Raw genomic sequence first — 24,548 nt, 5'->3', positions numbered from 1 at the left:
ATGTTGTGTTTCTTCCTTGCTTTGCTTTGATGTGATAGTAGACAACAAAATTCAGAAACTCTGGGCTAGTGCAGATGTAAGGCTTCCCACCCTTTAAGCATGCATAGGGGATCAGGAATGCGCTATGGCAGGGGTCAGCAACCTTTTTCAGCTGTGGGCCAATCCACTGTCCCTCGGTGGTGGACCGGGGGGGGGGGTGAACGAATTCCTATGCCCCACAAATAACCCAGAGATACATTTTAAATAAAAGCACACATTCTACTCATGTAAAAACACGCTGATTCCCAGACCGTCTGCAGGCTGGATTGAGAAGGCGATTGGGCTGCATCCAGCCCACAGGCCTTAGGTTGCCTACCCCTGGACTATGGGATTATTCAGTCCTTTCCCCTTCCTTTTTCTCACACAAATCCCCTTCCCTCCCTTGTCTTAACATGCTTTGCTATGTCTACACTACTGTTAAACCATGGTGTAGCTTGATCACGGGCATTCAGAATCAGTATTTGAAGTGGTTTACAAATCCTATCTTACAAAACATAACAAATGTTCAGGATTGTGCAGAGATGAAGGTTCATGGCTAAGGATGGTAGAATCTGCACACAAAGAGAAGGCTAGGGAGAGAGCTCACAATGCTATGGCCTGCTCCCACTTCTTTAACTATGGTTAAGGAATGGAAAGTGTTTTATCTGCATTGTATAGTCTGTGCATTACCCAAATGTATGTATTTTTCATCCTCTTAAGAGTTATGGTGCTGATGTCCATGAGGTCTAAATTTAATTACTTTTACAGCCATGTGAAATAATTCTACAACTGTCAGTATCTTAGGTTTAAATGTTGAGAAAATGCTGATGTAATCCGTGATGCATTCTAGGACAGTATATGAAATACTGGTTTTGGCATACTATACTGGTTAAGAGTGATGTATTAACAGTAAAACCTTATTTGTTTCTCCTATCCCCCTTCTGAATTTCTAAGATGATTAAGAAATTAATTGGACATAGTCTTCTAAATGCAGAAATTACTATATATATTAAATGTGCCTGCCACCTGCTCTCCTTTATGAGATAAGAGTGGTGGCCTAAAAATCCACACTAAGCTCTGGCTATAGAAATGCAACTCTGGCAAACAGTAACAATTAAGATGGCTTTCAGAAATAATCCAGTATAACTAAATTGATATCTGTCAATTACTCCACTACTGACGTTTGGAAAAGGATTTTCCACAATATTGTAATTACAGAAAAATGGGCGTATTTGTTTGGATGAGGGAAGAAAATCCTAAACTTCTTTCAGAGGATACAATATTGTGTATTAAAATGAGCTTTGCAACAAGTGCTGTTCTATTCTAGGCTAGTTAAATAGGGGAAAATATTTGATTAACCAAGTGAAAGATATGCCTTGTAAACAAACCATGACTGTAATGATATTTCTTTAAAAATGGAAAGAGAAAGGGTGAAGGGATAACAAAATAATTTTTTTTAGGTAATACAGTATATCTCTACACAATGCCCAGGTTGAAGCTTGACATCTACTTGCACTCTATTTTGAGCTATTATAAACTGCACATTAATGTAAACATGTAAAATAATATTCCTAGCCTTCAAGTATACTATTGTAAATGTAACCATGAGGTAATATATTTCACTTCCTAGTGGCTTAGTACTACAGGTTACTGTGCCAGGAAATAAATATAGAGGGTTGTATAAAACGGCTGCAGCTTGCGTGCAGACTAGTGTTATGGAAAGCAGTACCAAGATTGCTCCAAGTTGTATCCATGCTGCTGTGCTGGCTGCCAGTGCCAGGGGTGGTATGGTGGTACAGCCTACAGCCACTACGGTATATGCTAACAAAAGGCAGGGAAACAAAAGCCAGCTCATTGGCGTACAGCTTCATCAGTGCAATCTTGTGCACCTAATGTTTTGTATTGAGCTGTCAAGCAAATACTGCCCTTGTAGCTCAGTCAGTGCAGTCACTTATTTGTAGTGTTGGGTGTGTTCCAAAGCCTACTTGGGCATGGTACCTAAGACCCTTTGTGCGCGCCATCTTGGTAGAATATGTTCCCCAGAAGTGCATAGGCACAGCTTCACAGGCAATAACTTTTGTTGCAGAGAGTTGGCTGTGTCATTTGATTCCTAAAGGCACAACCAGAATGGCCTGTGGAAATGTGTGGGTTCCCAGAGTTTGCAGCCTCCTCTTTTAAAAAAACAAAACAAAAAAAATCTTTGTTCCTACCAAGTTTTTACTCCCCCAATTACACAGAGCTGAGCTCTTGGTTAAGCTCTCCCCTCACTAACAAAGTATATAGTCAATGTATTCTTAGCTGCAGTTGGCACAAGACTAAAAAAAGACCATGGAGGAGCAAAGTGGTTCTAGGAGCCAGTATGGTCCCAATAAGCCAGAGTGGGCCTGAGATTAAAAACAACCCTGCTTTATAAAAGTTTCAGCATATCTTTAACATGGCTTAAAACTTCAGCACAAGTTTGTAACATCATGATGGAAAATAAGGTACTTGACTGAAAAATGAAACTTGAATAAGCATATGTTTAATTGTGGAGATTTTACTCTGTCCTTTGGAAAGGAATTAGCATATCTTGCATCATTATTTGCTTACCAAAAATAAAGGTCACTTATTACTTATATTGCACACAAAGTGTATTCTTTAAATAAACCAGCACCTTATGTGAACTTGGTGCAATGAGGGGAGGGGAGAACATGTATGCATCTTTTTTTTTAATTCACAACTCATTTTAAATGCCTTATTATTTAGAATCACCCCTCCTACTTCTGCATGTAGAGCAGGGTTAGTGAATCTCCAGACCACAAGCCAAACCACCAGATGTTCCAAAGTGGAACGTAACACCATTTCTCCCAACCCATGCCTAGTGTCTTATCAAGCTGATTGGGGGGGGGGGTTTCAGTCCTGCTGGGTGCTGGTTTGATATGTTTGAAGGTGAAGAGAAATATGGTGTGCAAGGTAAATTGAAAGTATAACTCCAGTGACTCATTCTTGCTTCAGTAAACCAATACTAATGTTGCCTTACACTTCTGAAATTGTAGACTTACCAGTTTAAGCATTATTACAAGCTTATTTCAAGACTGGAACTGTTCTAAGTTCCGTTAGGTCACCATCAGTTGCTGCTTTAAGTGCTGTGATAGTGATTTCCTTAACTGTTCACTAAGTGGATCAATTCTTTGCTGGTGTGGAACTTCATGAGTAGTCATGTCTGTCTCAAATCATTAGGTGCTTCCAGACACTTGCTAGAATCAAGTTAAAAGTTTGGTTGCCTCTTTTGGGGAATCCCTATCCAGACATCCTTCAGCTGCTGCACTATCTCAAGGAGCTAAACCACAACATGCTTAAGACAGTGTAGAACACATCTACTGCCAAGAACTTCCCACATTCTTAATTTAGTAAAACTACGATTGCTAAATGCATGCAGCACAGGACACAACCATAGCTGTGTTAGGTAGGCAGTGAACCCCTAATGTGTAGAGAGAGGCTGGTGCCACCTATGGCAGCCCATATAAACACACCTTCAGTTGCATAGGGAAATGGTTGCTCCTTTTCTGATAACAGCCCAAGGGCAAAAACATTATGTTCAACTCCTGTTCCATTAAGAACAATAGTCTTGTACTGTATAGGATTACTTACCATATGGCATGATTTTATAACATGTTTTTCAGCCTGCTTGTTAAGGCCAGCTTTCTGTCAAATTGCAGGACAAGTAAGCATGCACTGTATAAGGGATATTCTACTCATTGACAAGAGGATGCCTTTTTCAGCTGCTTCAGAGTTCAAGTAGCTATAGAATAGTTGTTCAGATGCAAAGGAGAAATCCTGTTCACTCAACTAGTTCCCACCTACCTATTTTGAAGATTTCATAGATGTTTTACAAAAATGACACAAGTTTAGACACAGGTTCCTTTACTGATTTTACAGCACAGATGAGTTGGCAAATACAACATACAATGGAAACCATTCCTTCTTTTAGAAACAAAAAGATACAATGAGATCACAGATTATTTTTTTTGTAATTGGGTTTTTAAGAAAAAAGCCTGTTCATTTAATAAATTATTACAGTTGCTGTCACTTGTGAACACAAAGCAGGTCAAAATAAGGAACTTTGCTCACAAGAATTTGGCAGTATGGGGGGGGGGGTGGTGGATGAAGTTAAGTACAGCTGAGAGAACGGCAGAAGCAGAAGTGTCAATACTTCTCTGCCAACTAAATTAAATGGAGATAAGTAGAACTGGAAATGTTTCTGCTTCATGCATATGTTCAATGGACAAACCAGCTATTTTCCACAACAGAAAAAAATCCTGGAATAAATCCAGGCTGGATAGCACAGGCTAATACACCAAATGAAGAGCCACAAAAGCATCACAATGTGTCCAGAACTGTATCTCAAACTCACTGTTCTGAGTCCTGCATTGTAACAGATGTCCACAGCTATTCAAAGAGAAGATCCTCATCCTTTTCCTCTGCAAGCAAATTAGCAGGCTCGCGCAGCTGTCCAGCAGCCCTATGCAACTCTTGCAGTTTTTCATTCTTTTCTTTCAGTATCTTCTTCTTCTCCTGGATCTTCTTTAATCTACAGAGAAAAATAGTGCAAATTATTGTAAAGCTGGCGTGCAGATAGCAGGTCATTCCTACATGTGCCCAACCACACCCCACCCCAAAATGTGACACAGCCATTATTTGGATTTTATTTCCAATTTCACAAAGTTTGGGGGAAAGCTAGGGCTTCTCATTCCCTGCAATGGCTTAGTGCACTGAGTGCTTTCCCACGCACCAGAAGGAGATGAAACTCAACTTTGTTGTTATGCGTGGGTGTCGCAGTCCCAGTGTGCCACCCTTAGATGGTGTCCTCCAGATCTTTTGGAGTACAACTTCCATTAGTCCCAGCCAACCTGCCTGTGGGTTGATGGGGGATGTAGTCTAAAACATCTGGAGGACATCAGGTTAGCAAGGACTGTTGGGGAATCAGTATGCACTAGGTTGCACACTCATACGGAGTGGAATCTAAGAAGGGGGAGGCCATTTTTGCTAACTCCACCTCACTGCAGGTTCCCACCCCAATAGACTCCACAGAGTTGGGAGACCTTGCAAAAAGAGGATGAAAACTGGTGGTGGAGCTGCAGGAAAAACGTTGAGTGTGCAAAAATTCCCTCCTCTTTGGTTAACAGAGACATTTGTGGGCTCAAAAGACTCCATCCCAGGGCAGCTATTTGATTCCACTCACAGTGCTTAGCAGCGATTCCCAAGGTCACAGAGGGCAAGAAAAGTGCAACTGTGATTATGGAAAATGGTGTCAGTAGCCATTGGCTATACCCATATGCAACCCAGTTTACATTTTTATTTCTCCACATGATTCTGTGCCTGAGGATACTCAAAAGGAATCACTTGGGAGAAAAAATGCTGTCAATATATTACGTGAACAAATATGTACTTTAAACAAATATACAAATGTTCCACATTTAAGGATTTATAAACCTCTTCCCAACAAGTGTTTTTGAAGTGGTCTACAACAAAAATAATCAGCAGAGCCTCCTGCTAAAGCAAACTTTCCTGAAGCAACTCCAAGCTCTGAATAACCAGACTGGCATAATGACCTAGGCTGAAGGTCTTAGACCTATTTTTCTTAACATCTGCACACCAACAATATTTTCCAGATTCCTATTTTTGGATTGCCAAGTCACTCACCTGTAAAACTCCTCTCGCTCTCGCTCATCCAACTCAGTTATGATATAAGAGAGTGTACGTTCAATCCTGGGAATAATCACTATAAAAAGAAATTGCTATTAGTAAGTAAGGTTCTATAAATACAAGGAGGGCAGCCATGCAAAAATTAGTTATTCTGGTGATTGCCATCTATGTTTTTGAACATACATAGATATGTGTATAGTCTGATCTCCTGCCAAGGGGTGCCCAGGTTGTCAACCCCTGAGTTAGATGCATAGTTCATTGTACGACACAGTAATTTAAGCACTACACAGGATGGCCAGAGTGTGACAGAGCAAAATGAAAAATGCTTCACAGTGATGTGGTGTTCCAGGGGACACAAACATAGTGGTTGTGGGGGGAAAGGGTCATCTTAGGGAGATGGTTCTTCTAGATTTTGACCTCTTCCAAGATAGTACTATGAAATGGGGCCATAGAAAAGCCATCCATCAGCACAGCTCTGAATCACATGGTATTAGGATGCATATTAGGAAGCTTCATTTACTACCCAATTTATGGTGGGTATGCTCTGCATTTGGACCAGGTTCAGATGACACCCTAAGCCAAATGGACTGAGGAGCAAAGCAGCTGCAATCTGAGAGCCCACATATTGCTCACCCTGTTATACAAACCAGCTCATTCACCATAGTTAGAACACACTGTCCTTTCTGTGTTCAAGAGCACCTAAGGCAAACTCACGCAGCCTGATACTCTCCAAATGTTTTGGACTACAACTCCCATCATCCCCAACAGTTGTAGTCCAAAACATCTGGAAGGTATCAGGCTGGGCAAGACTAACTTAAGGATTATCTCCTTTGACTCACCATGTTCAATAGCATTCACACGCCTATTGGTTATCTTGATGGCTTCATCTAGTGTAACAAAGGAAGTCTATAGAAAGGGAAAAGAATGAGCAGAAAATTAGATATTTGTGCGAAAGAAGCATGATGCACTAGCTCTTTGTACCTCAGCCCTGAGCAGAGACATGTCCGCAAATATATGGGACTTTTATTGCTAAGAAAGATCAATTGATCTGACATCATGCATGCTTGGTCACTCACTTGGAATTTCACACGGAAGTTTCCCTAAATAGAGTATTTATTAACAGCTCAGTCTTCCAAACTTACTAGCACAGCTTTTTTGCACCAGCCTACTATTAGGGGATGGCAAAATAAAAACAGGCTGCCCGCACTCCCAGTGCTGATTTACCCACATTCTAGTGTTAATTTGTAAGGTGTAAAGCAGGGTGTGTTTCTAATTCTTGCACAGGATACTGTAGCCTATATACTGTTAGTGGCAGAAGGGAGGGCCTATTGTAGAATGTGTACATCCATGTTGTTGTTTAGTCGTGTCTGACTCTTCGTGACCCCATGGACCAGAGCACGCCAGGCACATTCTACCGGGCTGATTATTCAGATTCAGCAACTCAACAAAAAGACCCAGCTGTGCATCCCTTTCAAAGAAGTTGAGCGCATAGCACAAACTTAGTGCAACAAGGTGGGATTCTCCCCAATTGTCAGCTCATCAGTGTTTTGGAAGCCAAGTCCAAAGGCTGTAATCTAATTTCCCCTGAGACGAAAGCCATATAGCTACACCTACCCCCAAACCACTCCCTGGCACCACCATGCACCCCCGACTTCTGGTCAGAGCACAATATGCAGTTCGTCTTGTCCTCAAAGTACCGGTATATCTTAGAAACAACTACATGTGATCAATTAGAAAAGGAAGCAGATACTTTAAAAAGACCTCACAAAGAATTATTATATATACAGCCATACCAGAGGTCCTTTTAATAGCTTTCTTTCTCCACCTACCTGCAAAGAGGCCAATTCCACGAGGAGTTCTACTGCTTTGGCATAGTTCCTTTTCAGTTTGGCCAGCTGCTCCCCACCTCTGGCTAAACCAGTCAGCTCATAACCTGAAAGAATTCATCCAGTACAGTTAGCAGCCTCATAAAAAATCAACCACCAAACAGAAAACTAAACCATCAGAATATTTACTATAGGGTGGAGGATGGTTCCAAGCATGAGACAGCTGCAAAGCCACTCATCTCAGCTTCCACTTCTAATATGGAAAATGCATATAGTTGTAAAGGGATATATCCGACGGTGTCAGGGCGCTTGCAGAATGGGTTTCCAACAGTGTGATAGAATTTCCCCTTCCTCTCCAATCCCTGTACCCTCAAAGTCTGATCCAGAGGGTTAAAGAATCCTCCTGGACTGGGGTGGAGGTAGGACTACAAAAGGAAGGGGAAGTGCCATTGCACAAGTGATATCGGCCAAAGAATGCAATCTTCACCCTACTAAAGTAAATAGCACGAGTTTCCATAACTTCCCAAAGCTCAGGATTATATTTTAAAAGGCACCATGAGGTCTTTCACGTGTTAACCTCTCCTCCAGTATATAAAAGCAACCCATGTTTTTTTAAAAAATGAGGGCTAGTCCCTGAGTGCTAGCAAAAGTCGGTGCAAGGGCTCCTGCTAGTGTAAAGGGGCTTCCCCACCCCCAAAAAAAATCTGCCATGGAAGGCAGGGAGAACCCTCAGAGCAGCATACAGGGCCAGAAAGTAGGGATCGTTTCATCAGGCAAGCAGAAACACTTGCACTTGACAGAATGATCAGAAGAGGGCAATGTTAAACTCTTCCCTAAACATTTATAGAGTAGCTGTAAATAGTCCACATAACCATTGATTATTATATTATACCACAGGCCAGTTACAGAAGATACAGTTTTCAAGGCTCTCAAACATGGCATATTAAAGTTACAGGTAGGTAGCCGTGTTGGTCTGCCATAGTCAAAACAAAATAAAAAAATCCTTCCAGTGCTACTGGAAGGATTTTTTTATTTTTATTTTTTATTTTGTTATGGCATATTAAAGCTAAGACCACATCAAAACCTCTTGAGATAAGGAAAAGAAAAGAGAAATCACTTCTTACTGTCTCCTCCTTCTTGGTAATGTTCAAAAACTGGCAGGGTCACACCTGTAAAAGATACACAGCAGTTTGTGTAACTAATGAATTCCACTTCCTAATTTCTATTCTGGCCGCCATCTTGTTCTTATAACGCTCATGACCACACCCTTTGGGACCTAAAGCCAGTTTGATTCTGGTTTATAGGGAGCACTTAAATCAGTGTTTCCAAGTTCAGATGTCATGAGAAATGATGGCTTAAATGAACCAGAAGACATCCTCTGAAGCTCGGTTTATAAAATGAGCCACATTTTAATAAAAACACTGACAGGCTGAAGTGTGCCCAGAGCAGGGTCAGCAGTAGCGTGGAAAGTCTGGAAACCATCCTATGAGCAACAGCTGAAAGAGGTGGACATATTTAGGCTTAAGAAGTAGTTAAGGGGAGACATGACAGGCTTCAAAAATATGAAAGACTGTTACAGAATATAGAACAGTTATTATCTGTTGCTCCAGGTCTAGAATAAATAAGTGAAAATGGCAGGGAAGCAGGTTTTGGATAAACTTTAGAAGCTTCCTACTGTTTCAACAGCATCACAGACAGCCTGGGGAAGTGGCGGGCTCTTCAGTGCTGGAGGTATTTAAAGAGTGGCTGGGTAGCAATTTATCAGATTCTGCATTGAACAGGAATTGGACCTAGATAAACTTCAAAGTCCACGCCAACTATTTGATTCTACTATAAGCCGCACTGAACAATGTGGTAGTTTCTGTGTGACTTAAATAATTAAATAAATAAAATTTAAAATAATTATATCAAGCGTAGCATAAAGATACACACCTGCTACATTGTCTTTCTTAGCTCTGATCTTGACCTGAGCTTTGTTCACATTCTGAATCACAGTTGTACTGCAGAAACAAATATGTATCAGTACATATTCAACAGATTTGAGAAAGCAATTGCCAGTATATTTTCTTAGTTTTCATGAAGTATGTTTAATGCGAACACAGCAGCATACATAGAAATGTAAAATCTGGTCCTAGCACTGCTGCACAATTCCATGTATGTTTTCTCAGAGCAAGTCTCACTTGTGAGACTTAATCCCAGGACAGTGTATACATAACACAACATCATGGTATCCTATAAAGCAGAAAGGTACTAGAGATTCTGTTCTTTTTTTTTCAAATACAGTACTAAGCTGAATTAAAGGTTCCAGCTCTTGAACCAATAAAAATGCACTGCTGTTTTACTTATTCATAATTGTGATAACTAAGATGCTTTACACCTGTGAAATGGGACGTTGCATTTTAAAATGTTCCTACAATATATTCCTAAAATGTTTCTGAAATCATGATTAGTGAACTGCCATTTTTATAATGTTCAAAGCAGTGACCACAGCAAACCATGCTGATCAGTCTTCAAAACATGCTCTGATGCGCTGTGGGCAATGCAGTGGTAATTTATTTTAAAGAGTAATCGATGACTGCTACTGGAACACAGTCACAGAAACTCAAAGAGTCATTTGTCAACTAGAAGAAGCTAAAATATGAAGGTAGGTAGTAATATTTAGAACACTGTGGAGTCTATCACAACTTTAGTGTTATTCCCTGCCCTCATATTTTTCTTCTGCTCGTTTATCTTTGCAGACACTCTGGAAATATATTTAATTTCCTATGGGGTTTGCGTTCTACCTTTTCCTCTTATAGGATCTGCTGCAGAATTTTCATTTTCCTCCCAGTCTCCTCCACAAACAGAAAGGAATGGTTCACCTCTTCAGAGAGGCCAAATGTCTCACACAGAAGTTCCCTCAACTTCACCCATTTGTGAGCTTTACCTGAAGTCTCCAGCTGTGAACTTTGCCTCAGCAAGAGAAAAGGCTGCTTCTCTCATCACCTCACCCATCAACATCTTTGTCTGCAAATACAACCCAAAAAAGGACATTTTCTGAAGCCAATATACAGGTTACAACTGATAATGAGAGTTAAGTCTGGAGTGGGCCTGTTTTGTTTATGTTTTAAAAACAGCAAAACTCGTTCCTGCTATTATAATGGTTTGTACATTGGAAATTCTTTAGCTTTATTTCACAGGTAAATTCAGTACATTAAAACACACTACCTCAATAATTTTTTTAAGAATCTGCCGGAATCTCATAGTCAGAGCATCAGATTTCTTCTTCAAGAGGTTGCGACCTGTCTGGGCTCCTTTCAAACGGGCCTTCATGATGGTCTGAGCCCTGTCAAATATAAAAAAGTGATAAATACTTTTGATCTTGTCACTGGAGATGATCTGGGGAAAAGAGAAGAATGTTCCTGAAAAGGCACATTTCTAAAAACAAGAGGAAATAATATTTGGCTCACAGAACTTGAACATACACTTACAACACATGACAGTCCAATCCTATGCCTGTTTACTCTAATAATACCTACTGTGCACTGAAGGGTATATCATAAAAGAGGTTTAAAGAATTTCTCAAGGCAAATCTTAAAAAATGTAGTATAAACACCAACAACTGGGAAACACTGGCCTACAAGTGTCCAATTTTGGAAAACAGCCTTTACCAAAGGTGTCATGGACTTTGAAGATGCTCAAACTCAGGACGAAAGGGAGAAACGAGCTAAGAAGAAGGCACGTAGGGCAAACCCTCACCATGATCAACTCCCACTCAGAAACCTATGTCCCCACTGTGGAAGGACATGTGGATCCAGAACTGTCCTCCACAGTCACTTATGGACTCACTGTTAAGACTGTGTTCATGGAAGACAATCTTACTTGGCTATGAGTGATAGAAGAAGAAGAAGAAGAAGAAGAAGAAGAAGAAGAAGAAGAAGAAGAAGACACAAGCTTATAACCTTTAGGCTGCAATTCTAAACACGCTTGCAATCCCCATACCAAATAAGCAAAGATGACAAACTCCAGTTTTATGGAGAGGCTGCTATGGAAGTGCTGAAAGAGAACTTTCACTATGCCAAAGGAAGCTCAGCAACCTTTCTGTCCAAATTTTCACTTTTAGAAATATGGCAACCCTATCATAAGCTAAGTTCCTTACTGGAAACTCAATAATTTGTTTTGCATTATGAACTGTCTCTTCTACCATTCAACACAAACCAAACCAAATCACATCACATACTACTTTTCCCAATAGTTCCAGGTTAGAAAAGGGTAACCTGGTAACATATGAGCAGCAGCATGGACATATGAGCAGCAGCATGGACAAAGGCAATCCAATGACAAATGGTGGGTATTTGAAAATGAGACAACCACTGCAGGCCCCGGCCTCCCTTTTATAATCGTAGCAAGAAGCAATAACATTGGCTTCACCTAATGGCTAGACACAACTTCCTTTCTACATGCTTGCAATTATCTCAAAGAATGGTAACAAGCAGCTGGCACACAGTAAATAACGGGCTGTGCTCACTATGAATTTGCCTGAATTCAATGGTTTTTGCCTGTTCAGTAATTGCTGTGCCCACCCATGATTCCCATGATCTCCAAGGAAAAGTAATTGGAAACATAACAACAAAACAATTTTGGGCAGTACTAGAAATATTGAATAAGGAGATTTCACGGCAATTCCCTAGAGAGTTATAACATGTCTCCCAGGAACTGCCTAAGCTGGATAACAACTTGAGGAAGAGAACTGGAACTTCTTTAAATGAAGGGAATGTCTGGTGTCCGTATTCCTGCACTGACTGGCTTGCACCGCTGCCTCCCTATCGCAGACTAACTCATTTACTAGTTGGAACAAGATTCAGCAAAACTGTGTGTGGACACTAAACATGGCTCTGTTTACTATCAAGAATCCCATGCCAGATTCAGCAAACATACTGGAAAAATGGCTGATCTATGTAAGGAGCAGGAATCTATACTCATAAGAAAAACTCTGCATATGATTGTACTGCAAGGGTGAAATTCAAAGCATACCTGCCTAGTGAAAATTCCACTGAAATCAATGGGACTTCCAAGTTAACACAACAGGATGGCAATGTGTGAAAATGAGAAACTGCCAAGCTACGCACTAGAAGTACAATTAATTTTATGGCACTTAAAAGAACTAGAAGACTTACAGCCTTCAAAATAAGAGTGCTCATGAGGAAACTCAGTTCTCCCTCCCAATATTCAGTTTGAAAGCTGAACACAGTTGTTTGTTATTAAGAAATTTCTATTTTGAAATCACCTAAGGTTGCAATCTTATGTACTAGAATAAGCTTTCTACTTTTGAGCATCATTTTGAGGCTTCACTTTCCTCTCTTTTTTAGTACTGCCCCTTCCTACCATCCTCTGACTATAAAAAAGTGTATCTAATACAAACATATTATTAATAATAGGAGACTTCAAGCATTGCATAGTCAGATAAAATGACAACCCTGTTCCATAACTGTCAAAGACACCTGACCATATGACAAAGCACTTGTCATTTTGACCTGGAAACAACTCACATTTCACTTCCCCATTTTTAAAGCCTACAAGTATGACTTGTCTGAATGGAGGGGGGGAGGACATTTATATTCCAACGCATTCCTCCCACAACCCCTTGTAATCTTAACCAACGCCAATCAATACATCGGTGATAGTTCTGGGATTCAAACCAGAATTTGCTGAGTATCAAATTCTGCACCCCAAAGCGCTCTCCAAATTCAACGAGAATTGAAGCAATCCAAAATAACTACCATTCTATTGGGCACTTAAGACCGCTGAAAACGGATCGCACCCTCCCTTTGCGAATTACAAGGGTGAGAAAATGCACCCCCGTGACGGCGGCTAAAGGGTGTTTGTAGCTGATCCGTGGCAGCTTGAATTTGAGAGCAAGACACCCCCCCCCCCAGCGCACAGTGTCCGGCTGTGGGGCCGCAGGGAAGGAACTCCCCCCCCCCACCGCCCAAGGGAGGCCCGAAAGGACCAGGAGAGAAGCGCCACTCACATTCGCGAAGGGAAAACCTCGATCCTGTCTTTGCCTGACATCTTGCCCGGGGTGGTCGGCGGAGATTGCTCGGGAGACGCCGCAGGATCCTTCGCTTCCTTCTCTCAGCTGGGCTCCAGCTCCTATCACGTGACTCCTCTTGGTTACCAAGGGCACCGCGGCCTCCAGTTCCGCTTCCAACCACGAAGCCCCGCCCTCCACCGTGGAAGCGCCTCCTCCTCCTCGGCTCGACTGGGCGCTTAGCCCGGCGGGCGCCGCGTCAAAAGGCATAGAGCCAGAATGCTAGACAGGAGAGCTTTGGCAAAAACTCTATGGTCCAAAGCCCTGACTTCCGAGGTAAGTGCAACTGCCGAGGATCCGCCGACTGTATGTTGCAGAGAAACAGATCGTTTTTAGAGAGTCGCCGTACAGAACTTCCAGCGAAAGTGGAAATCCGCCACATGCTCTAATTCCCCATTGTGGCGCTGCTCCATCCCTTGGATAGGCTTTGTTGTTGTACGTTAGGCTCACACAGGCGGTACAAATCCTACGTTCCTTATTTGTTTATTTATTTGGTATTCTGGGGCAGAAGAGAGAGCTGTGCGGAGACCTCCACGAGCTGAGATTAACTGTGTCTGCACAGTGTGCCACTGCACATCAGCCACTGCGATATCAGCAGAAACAGGAGTTGCTGCAGTTTCACAACCGGATCTTATTTCGTGCGCAAAAATTCGATACGCTGCCCCCCCCCCCCCGCGCCGCTTTTAAGTATTTTTTTTAAGGCATTGGACACAAGCCAAGATCCATTAAAACAAGAGTACAACTTGAAACCATTAGAGCAACAGTATAAAAGCAAACGATTCAGAGGATTAAAATAAAACAGGGTCCAATATTATGGGTCAGCAGGGAGAGCTTGAGTAAAAAGAGATGTATTTGTTTTCTTTTAAGTTTTGAAATATTTAAATACGCAGCACCCTTGCATGCAAATCAGTGCAGCACAAAGCTTTCTACGTGCAACGGCGCTAAATATGTGCATGCACGTTATGGGAATGGGATAGCACCTTTAAGATATTCTGAAATCTATAACCTGTTTTGTGATGCGATTTCTTTTTTTGGCGGTTGCGGGGGGGGGGGTTGGAAAGCCAAACGAACCTCAGCTCCACCTCTTACTACGGTAACTATGGTAAATGTACAATTCTGACTACAACCTGAGAAATCCTTGCATTGTGCCTCCGCTTCCCAATACAAATACCCGTTGTGACCACTCTACACTTTTCTATCTCTGTGCAGAAAACCAATTCCGCTGTGGGCGGGAGGCGCCAATAAGGCTTGGCGGTCGTGTCGCGCGAGCCTTTCCTTCCCGCCCTCCCGTCTATCAGGGCACCAAAGACTTATGGGAGCAGCTGGGTAGAAATGCTTCCGGCTACTTTTCCCGAAAATGCTTCCGGAAGAGGCGGGATGGCGGCTGCGCATTTTGAGGCGGGGTACATGCTGTGACCAGAGGCGGATACGAGCAGTCGGCCGAGACCCCAGCCCGGAGCGCAGAGAGCGCGGCCTGTGGAAGAGACAGGTAAGCAAGCGGCAGGAGGGCTGGCCGCTCCGGGGCGGCCTACGAGCGGGAGGAGGGCCGCTCTGTGACCGACGCCCGGCCGCGGCGAAGGAGCGAGGGGTTGGGTGGCCTCCACCATGCGGGATACTCGCGGGGCGCGCCCGGCAGGCCTCTTCCGACGTGAGGCATCGGCTTCCCGACTGCGTTTCTCTTGGGACGCAGGCCTCCCTGGGTGAGGTGCGGATTATGTCACAAAAGGACACCCGTCCCCTCCTCACACGGCCGCGACGCTTCTCTTTAAGTTGCGCTTTGTCACACAGCCCCCACGTTTTGTGTCTCGGGGGAAGAACTAGTCAATAACCGTCCGGGGAAAAACTGGACGGAGAAAAACGAGAGGGTTTCATAGCGATGTAGTTGTTGTGGCGACCATAATGTCGGCCCAGAACACAGAGAGTGACAAGGAGGTTTCTAAGCAGCGTTCTGCAAACATGCGTGTCTGGTATGTTTTCCATTTTTTCTGCCAGTTGCAGGAAAATGGGAAGTTTTCCAGTACCAGAACAGCCTATATAGATACTACTTTTTGCCGTATTTTAAATCATGATTCAGTTTGGGCTGTTACAAATGAATAAATTGCCTCTCGATACAATTTTGCAGGATGCCTGGACTAAGCTGTAGGTTTTACCAGCATAAATTTCCAGAAGTTGAAGATGTGGTCATGGTCAACGTCCGCTCCATTGCAGAAATGGGAGCCTATGTTAGCCTACTGGAATATAACAATATCGAGGGCATGATTCTGCTCAGTGAGTTGTCCAGAAGACGTATCCGTTCTATAAACAAACTCATCCGAATTGGAAGAAATGAATGTGTTGTTGTCATAAGGGTGGATAAAGAGAAAGGTAAGTTAGAATTCTAGAGTGTTATTTCAAATTCTAAGGATGCAGTCTAATGCATTCTGTCATAGCCTACCTGTAGCTGGCTTCAATATAGAAAAGTAAAGTGGATTTCTAAAACTTTTCCTCCTGAAAAAAGAAGTGTTTTCTACTGCCTTAAGTAGATAGAAGTAGCATTTTTATGAGTTTAGAAATTTTGTTGAATCCTCACTGTTTTGACATATTTCATTTTGTATTAATTAGGTTATATTGACTTGTCAAAAAGAAGAGTCTCTCCAGAAGAGGCAATAAAATGTGAAGACAAATTCACCAAATCAAAAACAGTAAGTTGCCATATTATTGGTTATTCTAGTAATTTGCAGAATGGAGTGGGTGTAAATTCTACTGGTAACTGTGTACATGTTTGAAAAAATGTACCTTGAGTTATTTTGCTTCATAATGCAGGTGGGGAACCTGTGGCCCTGCAGATGTTGGAGTGCAGCTCTCATCATCCCTAGTCATTGACCATGCAGATGAGGAGTTAGGAATCTGTCATCTGGAGCAGGAGTAGCCAGTGTTTATCTTCCAGATGTTGCTGAACTCCCATCAGCCACAGCTAGTATTGCCAATGGTGATGGGAGTTGTAGTCTGCTATACTGTGTGGGCACCATGTTGCCAACCCTGATCTGCGGGGTCACAGGTTCCCCACACCTGCAATGGCAGTTTATGCATTGTCAGTTAATAATTGTTTAGAGTGTTTAGGACTTGCAATAACTTTTCTAAGCCTGATTTAAATGAACAAGAGCATTGAGAAGAAATGTGATATATATTGTTCTATATCACTGAAAATGCCTCTGAATTTAGCAGCATGAAAGTGATTTTGTGTTAATTTTTGTCTTTTTCATCTTAATTATTTATAAAGTTATATACCATTGTATCATAAAAATATACTACAGCAGTTTACAATATAAAATAAATAACCTGACAGTGACATCAGAAAAAGTTAAAAGCAAAAAGAAATTGAAAACAAACATCCATAGACCTTTGTGTGGGATGTACTCTTAATTGTCTTCATAGGCCTGGTGGAATAGATAGGCATTTAGAAGTTGGCCAGAAGGTGCCTGTTGAATCTCCATTGGTAAGACATTCCACCGGACTGACGCTAAAGGCTCGGTTTCTCATTCTTGTCAGGCACCAGGTGAAAGCATTTCTCTATAACCAGGCTGTTGGTTGATTAATCATTCCATGGATTTTTAGATGTGTTTGTGGGCAGCGAGTTTTTGACTTGCTTTATTGTTATGTTTTTTGTGTTCTCATTTTGTATTTTTATGTTGGGAACTGCCCAGCGAAATTCGGATGGAGATCAGTATACAAAATTAATAAAGAATAATAATTTAGAACAGGTAACTTGCCAATTTCCTGAATATGGGAGTCACCCACCCAAAAAGCCTCCATCTTCCCAGGATTCAAACAGAGTCCATTGACTCTCATCCAGTCCACCACTGCATCCAGGCACCAGTCCAAAACTTTCACAGCCTCTCCTGATTCAGATGTTAATGGAGAAATAGAACTGCATGGCATCAACATACTGGGGACACCTCAACCCAGAATTTGATATATAAAGAAATAGAAGGGAGAGCCATAAACTTGATGTGTTAATTTGCACAAACAACACTGATATTTGTTGGACACATTTGTTTTTATATTGTATACAAAGGCAAGTTGCAGTTCAATGTGCAATATACAGCATGACTATAAAAGTAAGAGAGTATTGACTCCATTTCAGAATTTCATGAAGAATATTAAAGAAGCTGGCAAAATTTCAGTGTAGTGTGATAATAGTACTTTGCCCAAGCTGGAACATGTGTAGAGGAGGGCAACCAAGATGACCAAGCATCCTGAAACCAAGCCTTATGAGGAATGGTTGATGATGTTGGGTATGTTTAGACTGGAAAAGAGGAGATAATACAGTGGTGCTCCGCTAGATGAAAATAATTCATTCTACGAGTGTCTTCGTAGAGCGAATTTTTCGTCTAGCGAAGTGGCAATGGAGCGTGAAGGTTTTCACGCAAAAAAAAAAAATTCGTCTTGCGAGGCAGCCCCATTGACATTTTCGTCTTGCGGGGCAGCCTTCTGCTAGCGAATGCCTTTCGTCTAGCGAGTTTTTCATCTAGCGAGGCATTCATCTAGCGGGGCACCACTGTATAGCCATCTTCAAATATCTAAAGGGCTGTCACATGAAAGATGGAGCAAGCTTGTTTACTCCTGCTCCAGAGGGTAGGACACAAACCAATGGATTCAAGTTACAAGAAAGGAGATTCCGACTCAACATCAGGAAGATCTTTTTGACAGTAAGACCTGCTTGACAATGGAACACATTCCCTATGGGGACTCTACTTTTGTGGATGTTTTTAAGCAATGGTTTGATATTCACCTGTCATGTGTGCTTTAATTGAGATTCCTACATTGTAAAGGGTTGGACTAGATGACCCTTGGGGTACCTTCCAACTCTACAATACTATGATTCCTCCTTAGCCATGGTTAGCTGCTATGCAGAGCTAAAAGAACTGGGGCGGAGCAAACTGGCTTGTGTTTGCCTTACCAGGGGCCAGCATTTTTGTGTTAAGCCATGGTTTGACTTAGCATTAGGTGTGAAGGTGGTCAATGTTTCTTTCAGAAAGGGTATCTTAATGTGCAAAATGCACAAGCAATTGTCACCCTTTTGTATTTTTTCATATGAATTACTACCAGCATTGGAAGTAATTGTATGCATTTTTGAACATTTTCCTTGTTGTATGTAGGTTTACAGCATCCTTCGCCATGTTGCTGAGGTTTTGGAATACACAAAGGATGAACAGCTGGAGAGCCTGTTCCAGAGAACTGCTTGGGTTTTTGATGACAAGTATAAAAGGCCTGGATATGGTGCATATGATGCTTTCAAGCATGCAGTTTCGTAAGTACACTACTTTTTCAGCTTGTATTACCCCTAATCACAAACGTTTCAGTGGGTTTAGTTTGTTATAAAATGTCATACGCAAACGAGCCTTCTTTGCCTGACTGATCACCAAATGTCAATTCAGATACAGCTACTTTTGGTTATGTTTAGATTTTAATAAGGTTTAAGGGAAAATAAATATTAAAGACTACAGAATAGCCTGCAGGAGTACCTTTCCACATCCATTTCTTGTTCATGCTTATTGCTATTGATGGAATGTTTCTTCATATTAAAACACGTTCCTGAGAAGGCTTTCCAAGAATCCTTCATTTCACTGGTCTATTTGAAATGGATTTGTTTTGTATCAAATTCATGTGGTCACATGAGCCCCTACCTGCAAACTGAATTAAGGCAGTTGAGATGCAGCCTTACTATGGAGCACTACAAACTTAACAGCCATAGCAGAATGTGCAGATGAAGTTAAGATTAATGATGCACAAGGTCTGCTTCCATGAGATTAGTATGTTTAAATAGCAAGTAGTTTACTCAGGAATAGGTTTGTGTTAGATTTTTAACTGCTTATATATGTGATAGCAAGCTGTTATCATATGTATGGAATTATATTTGGAAACGTATAAAATTCAAAATGTCTTATAGTACAAGCAGGTTTTTTTTGTAAAAATTCTGTTTTTATGGTATCTAACTCCCTATTAGCCTTAATAAAATGTATACAGGGCATATTAACAATTGTTGAAAATGAAATTGACATAGCTGCAGTGCTTTTTTTCGGGGCGGGGGGCGCAAGGGTACGCATACCCCTAAAGATTTTGTGAATCTAAGTTTGGCTGAGTAAGAAAATGAGAGTACCCCTAAACGTTATTTTAGGGGGGGAAGCACTGCATAGCTCAGATGTATTTTATATGTTCTGGTCACGCTCTGAAATAAAGAACATACTACTTTTCTATAATCAATTAAACAGCAAATATAACTAGTTATGCAACATCAGAGTCAGAGAACTAGAATAATAAGTACATGTACACAATGATACCCTTATTAAGAATATTATAAAAATATAATTTTAAAGGATGTAACAGTTTAAATTTATGTTGATAGAACAATTATTATAAAGTAGTAATTTTTGGTTTTTTATAATTTTTTCTCTAGAGAATGTAGACATACTTTTTGTTTACAATATTTAAAGTTATATTAAAAAGTTACATTTTGTAATGCTGCTTGGACAGTATTGTATTGTAAATTGTGTTTATAAATAAATGACGGATTGAATGATTTAGGCCAGTACCTATTTGTTAACCATAGGCAGGAGAAAGACTGGAGAACACGTTCATGCAAATCCCTCCTGCTTTCCATTATCGGTGTTGAGAAATGCCTCAATGTTGGTCCTTTCTCTCCTGTTAAAATGCATTTTAAGAAATGCTGGCAGGCTTACATTTATGGGTCTTTTACTAGGGATCCTGCAATCCTTGATGGACTGGACCTGACAGAAGATGAGAAGCGTGTGCTAATTGATAATATCAATAGGCGCCTGACACCACAAGCAGTCAAAATTCGAGCAGGTAAGTCCCCAGAACAGAATTGATTAAAGAAACAAGGCTTGTTAATTTAGACTGAGCTCCTCACTGCAGTCTTATGGAAGAATATCCTACATGGATGAATAAAGATATGCTTGGTGAGTTTACTTTGGCAACAAGTTTTCTGCACATATGTTGTACAAAATGTTGTGAATGAGATCACACAAATAAGCTGTTTGACTGGATTCCTGTAAAACTACATGAAGCTTGTCATTCTTTGCCATTAGAGTTAATAGTTGTGAGTTACTTGAGCAATCTAACCAGTCATTTAACTTTTCATGTTTTTAACTTAAGACTTCCCTAAAGCTTCTTGAAGGAATATTACAATCTCAGAGCTAATTATGTTATTATGCAAGATCAGGCTTGACCACAGCAATACTAGTTGCATGTTATGAATCACTGGGGAGTGGTTGCAGGATTGGTGAGGCTAATCCTGACATGTCTGCTAGCTCATAAACTAGTGCTACACAGAAATTCTGTCTGAAGAATAAAACAAGTTAAAATGGGAAGCATGGGATCTTTTTTGCATCCCTTTTATGACCATGTTGATCAGTGCAGGAACTAGGACAGAGCCCTGTGGCACCCAGTTTGACATGAAGTCATTCTCATTAAGCTTAGATGTTCAGCCAGCTGTGGAACCGTCTAGCTGAAGTATTGTCATGCCCATAGTTTGCCATCTTGTTAACAAGATTGCTTTGCAGGAGTCTGTATGGACTGTGTGCACAGTGTTCTATTGATCTGTCAGACAAGCCATGTCTTAGCTACAAAGTTTCAGTGCACTTGTCCTGATTAGAGATAAATTTATCAGAGGGTTATTAAAATACAGAGGGCTGAGTAATAATAGAATAAAGGTATCTGAAGAAGTGTGCATGCACACGAAAGCTCATACCAAGAAAAACTTAGTTGGTCTCAAAGGTGCTACTGGAAGGATTTTTTTTATTTTTTACTTTGCTTCGACTATGGCAGACCAACACAGCTACCTACCTGTAAATAGAATAAATGACAGGTTTTAATCTCTGCCGTCTTTCTTTGATAATATTTTATCTGTGTTTTAACATAATCTGTCATTATGGCCCATTTAGATATTGAAGTTGCCTGTTACGGCTACGAGGGTATTGATGCAGTGAAAGAAGCTCTCAGAGCTGGCCTGTGCTGTTCTACAGAAAGCATGCCTATCAAAGTAAGTGACAGCCAAGATGTGTGTTCTAGAAAACTATGAATATGAGAAATTTGCAGCGTCCTGCATCATTTGGGACATTGGATGATACCTGCTTGTGGTTTTAACACACACATCCATGATGGACCTCATGTAAATTCTGTGTGTGATGGAGAAGGGTGGTGAAGTGAGAGAAATCCTCTCTGGGTAGTCCACTTGAGAGGAAATCTAGTTATGACTTTGGGAATGTCCCAGTTTTACTGGGGGTATTATGTTACAGATAACTCCCAATTTGTGCAGAGGTTGTATTCCGGATCGTCACTTGCGACAGCAGGGCGCATGTAAGCTCACCCTGTTACGCCCTCTTCCGGGTCTGAGAACAGCGCACATGTACCTTGAACACATGCAAAATAGCTGTTGCCTGTATTTATTTCACATTGTTGCATTTTTAATATGAACTGTTTTCCGTTACTGGGGCGAAAATCGTTGCAAGAGAAAACAAGACAGTTATGTTCTCTTTTGCTCATTACTCATTACTGTAATATTAAAGTAGCATTTTCCACACATCCTGGAAATCCCATTTTTCTCTGTGGTGGTTCAATAGTTTTTCCAGACATGTAGGCTTGTTTTTGCACACCTCTTGTAGATTAATCTGATAGCTCCTCCTCGATACGTGATGACCACAACAACACTGGAGAGGACTGAAGGCCTTTCTGTCCTTAGCCAAGCCATGGCTGTTATCAAAGAAAAGATTGAAGAGAAGAGGGGAGTCTTCAATGTGCAGATGGAAGTAAGTATACTGTAGGCTCTTCTCCTAACCAGTGTTGGTTGCTAACCTGAAGACCACCTTCATGCTCCTTCAAATTTTAAAGATTGTGGGCCCCAACTTTGGAGAAAGAAAGATACTCCCATCCAATCCACTATCTTGTGCTTATTTCACTTGTCACTTTTCACAAAAAAGCCTCCAAATGGCTTATAGGCTTTAAGAAATAAAACTAAAATACATTTGAACTAGAATAATGATTCAAAACAAAATACACATTTTAAAACCAGAATAGCAAGACATTAAAAGCGACCAAACACTAATTATAACTTAACAACAAATATTCCACAGTAGTTCAGGGTGACTTCAAGATTAGAGTACTGCAGTGTACTCTGTGTGGCTTCCCTTGCCCTTGATCCAGTTTGTGCAGAATGCTGTAGCATAGTTATGGACAGGAGAGAGACCATTTCAGCATATAGCACCCCACAGATCTGCACTGGTTACCATACCATACCAGGCCAGGGTCAAGGTGTGTTGTGGTAGTTTGAGCTTCCAAAAAAATTTACTTGTCCATTATTTTTAGTACTTGGGCCATACTGTTAATATCCTTATACCGTATCTGAACACCATCTTTTTGTGTACCCTGTACTTTGGTGCTGAGGGGAGGTGTCTTTCTTTAGGGACTCTCATTTAACCTTGGTCAGCCATACATTAGTCAGAACACTACAGCATCCTTCTCTACCCTCTTTCCACTTTCCTTCCCTTGACCTGAAAAGTGGCTAAAATGGGTCTGTAAGGACTGGGGAATAGTTTGCAAAGAAAGGTTATGTGAAGGTAAAGTCACCGGCTCTGCTGCTGACAGGTTTTCAGGTTGCTCATTTTGTCCAGCAGGGGGTATTGTGTGCTTTCTTCACCGCAGTTGCCTTTGTTCCTAACTATAGCATACCAGCAGAAGCTGACACCTTAATAGAAAATATGCTAAAGGGATTATTAAATACTAGCCATATTTTCAGCACACAATTGATACTGATCCTTCCATTTATTAGAAATGTCACTTCTTATGCCAAGTAGAGAGATACTGGAAACTGTATATGTAGAATGCCTACAAGTAAATTCTGCTTGCCTTCTGCAAACATTAAAACCCACAACTGGCTGCTATTGGGAATTCAGCCCAAAGGCTGATTCCAGGGGAAACTATACTCTCAGAGCACAATGCTCCATCACAGGTACAATTTGGATTTGAATTAGAGCACTTTTATGTCTTGTGAGAGAAATCCACTTGATTAAGTTGTTGGGTAATATCTCATATACTATCTCCAGGTTTAACTTGCTCAGCCAGTATAAAACATGAATATTTTTATTTATTATTATAAACTGTCTCATAGAAATTTGACAGAATAAAATACAACACATAAAAGCTATTTAGTAGCGGCAACAGTTGGAAAAGGTACTGCAGGGAAATGGGTGGTGATCTTAAGCCTACAATCACAAACCAGGCAGCATGCTGCAAACTGAGCTGTAGTGAAACCTCCTTGAGGACTCAGGCCTGCACAGCACCATTTGCAGGACATTATTACAAAGTAGTGCTGTTCATTGGTCTTGCAGCCTTTTGGCAATGTGTCTAGCAGATTGATACATCATTGTTTTTAACATTTGGACAAGCAAGCTGCAGTCGCTCTAGTTGCGTGGAGCCTTTTTGATGCAAACACATCTATTTAACTGGTTTCTGGGTCACACTGAAAGATAACTTAAATGTTTATCATATTTGTGACGTTTCAGCCCAAAGTGGTTACTGATACTGATGAGACTGAGCTTGCAAGACAGCTGGAAAGATTAGAGCGTGAGAATGCTGAAGTGGATGGAGATGATGATGCCGAGGAGATGGAAGCAAAAACTGAAGACTAAATTGCATGGGATTAAAGGAAAGGGTTGCAATTATACAAACAAACACCAGCCAGTGACGGTACCTTTGAGTGATAAGGTGTCTGATATTGAAAACTCCGCAAGAAAAGACTTAAATATTTTCAAATTTTAATGAGACCAAATTTTGAAGAGACAAGAAACCATCTGCTATCTGCTTCAAAAGTGCTGCTTAACTTCCTCAAAGGGAAGATGCTTCTCTCTGAAGATGTAATTCCCTTCCCCACAATAAACCAGGCATTGTCTAAA

General features: G+C 41.1%; 2 protein-coding genes across 3 annotated transcripts; one reads left to right on the top strand and one right to left on the bottom strand.

Annotated features, from left to right (window-relative positions):
- Nucleotides 1-3,904: 3,904 nt before the first annotated feature.
- Nucleotides 3,905-13,716, bottom strand: ATP6V1D (ATPase H+ transporting V1 subunit D). The gene is made up of 9 exons (XM_033147512.1): nt 13,540-13,716; nt 10,737-10,854; nt 10,456-10,535; nt 9,462-9,529; nt 8,654-8,698; nt 7,533-7,636; nt 6,543-6,609; nt 5,701-5,779; nt 3,905-4,588 (listed from the first exon to the last, which is right to left on the bottom strand). The coding sequence occupies exons 1-9, from the start codon at nt 13,578-13,580 to the stop codon at nt 4,447-4,449; spliced, it is 744 nt and encodes a 247-aa protein (XP_033003403.1). The 5' UTR covers nt 13,581-13,716; the 3' UTR covers nt 3,905-4,446.
- Nucleotides 13,717-14,905: 1,189 nt separating this feature from the next.
- On the top strand, nt 14,906-24,548 carry EIF2S1 (eukaryotic translation initiation factor 2 subunit alpha). 2 transcript variants are annotated; one of them, XM_033147499.1, is made up of 8 exons: nt 14,906-15,088; nt 15,722-15,963; nt 16,201-16,280; nt 18,738-18,889; nt 20,339-20,445; nt 21,543-21,640; nt 22,263-22,406; nt 24,159-24,548. In XM_033147499.1, exons 2-8 carry the CDS (start codon nt 15,723-15,725, stop codon nt 24,282-24,284), a joined length of 948 nt encoding a protein of 315 aa, XP_033003390.1. In that variant the 5' UTR covers nt 14,906-15,088; nt 15,722; the 3' UTR covers nt 24,285-24,548. The 2 variants fall into 2 exon arrangements, with proteins under 2 accessions (XP_033003390.1, XP_033003381.1); XM_033147490.1 differs by lacking the exon at nt 14,906-15,088 and adding an exon at nt 15,455-15,566.

Source organism: Lacerta agilis, chromosome 1 (genome assembly GCF_009819535.1).
Source record: "Lacerta agilis isolate rLacAgi1 chromosome 1, rLacAgi1.pri, whole genome shotgun sequence".
In the NCBI taxonomy this organism is placed as follows: domain Eukaryota; kingdom Metazoa; phylum Chordata; class Lepidosauria; order Squamata; family Lacertidae; genus Lacerta; species Lacerta agilis.
Note: the sequence above shows the minus strand (reverse complement) of the source record. Positions and strands in the feature narration are given on the sequence as shown.